Raw genomic sequence first — 4,001 nt, 5'->3', positions numbered from 1 at the left:
TAGGCATTTCCCCACCAGAGGGAATGACTCTCCTCTTTCTGGTTAACCAAAGTCTAGGGTACTAAGAGAGGGTGAGTGGATAGAAAATTCCAGAGATATTTTTGTTATCTCAAGAGTATCATCTAAGCTTTGACCTATTAATGATTTTAACATTTATATTCTGTTAGGTTAACCTCAAACAGATTTATCAAAACTTTAAAATTAAATATAAGCTGGAATTATAAATGCTAAGATTTTTTCTCCTGTTTTTTACATCATATAGATATGAATTCACATAAAATTAGAGCATAACAAAGTCAGGAATTGAAATCAAATTGCTTTTATTAGGGTTTATATTTTTATTTCTACAGGTCCTGCTCAATCTGGAATTTTGTCAGATCGTGAAGTAGTAAATCTCTTTCTTCATTTTACTGTCAATCCTAAACCCCGAGTTGAATACATTGACCGACCAAGGTGCTGCCTCAGAGGAAAGGAATGTTGCATCAATAGATTCCAGCAAGTAGAGAGCCGCTGGGGTTACAGTGGAACAAGTGATCGAATCAGGTATCCGTCATATTTTGGACGTGAAAGTGGAATGGGGGTAGCAGTTAGCGTTTGGGCTTTATCCTCATATTGTGGGAGATAACTAACCAACATTTTATTTTATATTTTGTTCAGTGCATTTTTAAGTTATTACAAGAATCAAGAAGTCACTGAGGCTCTTGTCCTCCTCACTGAATTATGAGTGAAGGTGACTTTTTAGGAAAAAATTAAAGTAAGAAAGGTTTGGATTAGGCCTTCTGTTATGTGAATTCTGCTTGGATCATTATTGGTGAGCTGAGTTCTAGACCTTAGTTGATCAGACACTATTTTTATAGGCTTAGGACTACAGTTTAAATAAATTTAACTTTACTATATTTAGTGTGTTTTTTTCTTTGCGTGGACGTTGCATAGAAAATATCTCGGTATACATTTATAAAAGCTTTGGGGAAGAAAATCAAGAATCTTGAAAAATGCAGACATAAAATCCTGTCGAGGAAGTTATCTTTGCTTTACTATGTTTCTTTACGTTAACTCTCAAAATAGAATCAGTACTAGTTTTCATAAAATGTGCCTTATTTAATAACACCTTAGTATAAAACTAGAAATTAAGAACAAGTTTGTTAAAATTAGAACTCTGGTTGAGTAAAGGACTATTATAAATCTTGGATTCAAATGGAAATTAAAAATGCATTTGTAGAGTATTTAATAATCATTCACAATAAGAATAGTATATGTAAAAACTTACAGGATGAGGCAAAAGCTGCACACAAAGAAAAAGTAATAATTAACTACTTTAGTAAATAGAATAGAAATAAATGATTTAGGCATTCAGCCCAAGTAGCTAGAAAGTGAATAGCAAAAGAACCATAAGAAAAGAGAAATAGGTAGATGTAGAAACTCATGAATTAAAAATAGTAGAATTGATAAATCCACAATCTGGTTCCTTAAAAAGACCAATAAAATAAATAAACCTCTGCAAAGGACATAAAGTAAATATATTCACATTTAGAAATAAAAATGGGCATATAATCATACGCTGAGATTTTTACTTTAATTCTGGGTTTACTTTGTACTAATAAATTGAACATCTTGATGGAATGGATCATTTTATAGGCAAATATAAATTATCAAAATTGCCCGAAGAAGAAAGCCTGAATAGACCAATTACCATGGAAGGAATTAAAAGTTATCAAAGAACTGTCCCTTCACAAGGTGGTTTTTACAGGTGAGTTTTATAAAACCTCAAGGAACAGATAGTTTCCTTGAGCATTAAAAGAAGAAAATACTTGGTTAACTATCAAAGGAAGCATGACCCGTATATAGTAATCTGACAAGACAAAAAATACTCTAGATCAACCTCACTTAATATATAGAAGAAGAAATTCTATGTAAAATATTAGCATATGGAATTCAGCAGTACCTTAGAATACTACTATATGAGCACATGGAGTTTACTTGGAGAGTGAAAGAATGACGATGTTAGGAAATGTGTTAATGTAACAGTCCCAATCAAAGAAAAATGCCAATTTGATTTCAATAGATATCAAAAAGGCTTTTGATAAAATTTCACCTTCATTCCAGATATATTAATAGATTAGGTCTAGAGAATACTTATTTAACATGATAGACTATTGAAACCTGAATATAGTGATGCCTACTATCCTTGCTGTTCTCAGTAGTGTTATTATAATTTTGATGAACGTAGTCATAAAGGATGAAGAAATTAGAGGCTTGAGTATGGGGAAGGAAGAGGCCTTTTCATTATTTGCCGATGGCATTATGTACATTAATAGTTCACAACTCCATCATACCTAGTTCTCCCTTTTTTATAACAAATATTTTGTAATTTCCACTTTACTAACCTGCAATGAAATGGATAGGTAATATGCTTCGCACATATTTTCTTAATGGTCTAGTTGTAATGTAAAGGAGAAATAAATGTAACTGATAGTGAGATAAAATATGTAGTTCAATATGCAGACTTTGGTCCAGGTGTGGTGGCTCACACCTGTAATCCCAGCACTTTGGGAGGCCAAGGTAGGATTGCTTGAGGCCAGTCTGGGCAACATAGCAAGACTCCATCTCTGTAAAAAGTTAGATAGGCATGGTGGTGTGCACCTGTAGTCCCAGCTACCTGGGAAGCTGAGGCAGGAGAATTGCTTGGGCCCAGAAGTTTGAGGTTGCAGTGAGCTCTGATCATGCCACTGTACGCCAGCCTGGGTAACAGAGCAAGACCCTGTCTCTAAAAAACAAAAAATGTAGACTGGGCAGGACAACAGGAAAAGACAAACTGAAGTAGTCAGATACAGTGCATATATGCACTGCAGCAGGATGAGACAGTTTCACTTGCAGGATACAGGCAAATTATGTTAATGTCTTATTTGAGTGGTATTGCTGCTGCTTAATGTAGTTTTCTTTAAAGATTCCAGATAAAACAGTATTCTTGATCCTATTCATGGTTTCTGTATTTGTGAACTTGCTGAAATTTATTTGCAACTCCAAAATCAATACTGGGGGTGCTTTCTTAGTCATTTTCAGCGAAAGACTTAGGTTGTCAGACCAGCACGTTCCCAGCTGCAGGTGAACAAGTTTCAGCTCTCCTACAGAGGCGGACTTGGTGAGGGGGTAGTGCAAGAAACTCTAGCTCTTGGCTGGGTTGGATAGGATTTGAGTCCCAGCTCTGGCACCTGTCAGTGGGGTGGCCTTAGGCAAGTCACTTAACACTTCTGAACTCTGTTTTCTCTTTTGTAAAATAAAGAAAGTAGAATCTATGAGGATGAGTTGTTTTTAGCATTTAAGATTATAGTCTATGTAAGATATGTGTGTATACTTTTATATATTGGCCCTGGGAACGATGATTTAGTATTTGCTAATTCTGTGTTATAGAATATAACTACCACAAATAATGAGAATTGTCTGTATATTTCTTCTGTTTATATGGTAGTTGCTTCTTATACAAAGTCAGTGAATATTAAAATTGCACTAAAAAGTCTTTGGTTTATAAATAAAATGGAATTGGGTTCAAGGCTTGTAGTAAAATATGTAAATATGAATTCTGGCAAGACACTTAAAAGTTGACGGAGATTCTTTGTTGTGGGAGACTGTTCTGTGCATTACAGGACATCTAGCACCCCTGGCTTCTTGCCAATACTGCTCTCAAACCTTTGTGAAGACAGAGCATGCCTCATTGAGGGAAGGGCTCTTTTTGAGAACTGGTCCACCTAAGTAACCTCAGTGTCAGCTAAAAAGCTGTTAGAATAGTGGCCACTTATAACATGTATATTTGAAAACCACTGGTTTTCCTCTATGTCATCAAAATTCAGTTACAGAGATGAATAGTGGTGACAGTTGTACAATGATATGAAAGTACTTAATGCCTTTGAGCTGTACACTTAAAAATGGCAAAATGGTATATTTTACATATATTTTACCACATTAAAAAATTTCTAAATGTAAAAGCAGTTGTTATAATTTGAGTA

General features: G+C 34.6%; 1 protein-coding gene across 1 annotated transcript in view; it reads left to right on the top strand.

Annotated features, from left to right (window-relative positions):
- BTBD1 (BTB (POZ) domain containing 1) overlaps window positions 1-4,001 on the top strand; it is a 73,595-nt gene that overhangs the window by 43,588 nt on the left and 26,006 nt on the right. The window contains exon 5 of the mRNA XM_012656536.1: window positions 351-543. Within this exon, the coding sequence (XP_012511990.1) occupies window positions 351-543 (193 nt within the window). The remainder of the gene's footprint in view (window positions 1-350; window positions 544-4,001) is intronic.

The sequence above is a fragment of the Propithecus coquereli genome, unplaced genomic scaffold, assembly GCF_000956105.1.
Source record: "Propithecus coquereli isolate 6110/MARCELLA unplaced genomic scaffold, Pcoq_1.0 Scaffold507, whole genome shotgun sequence".
In the NCBI taxonomy this organism is placed as follows: Eukaryota; Metazoa; Chordata; class Mammalia; order Primates; family Indriidae; genus Propithecus; species Propithecus coquereli.
This window is presented reverse-complemented; position numbering and strand designations above follow the sequence as displayed.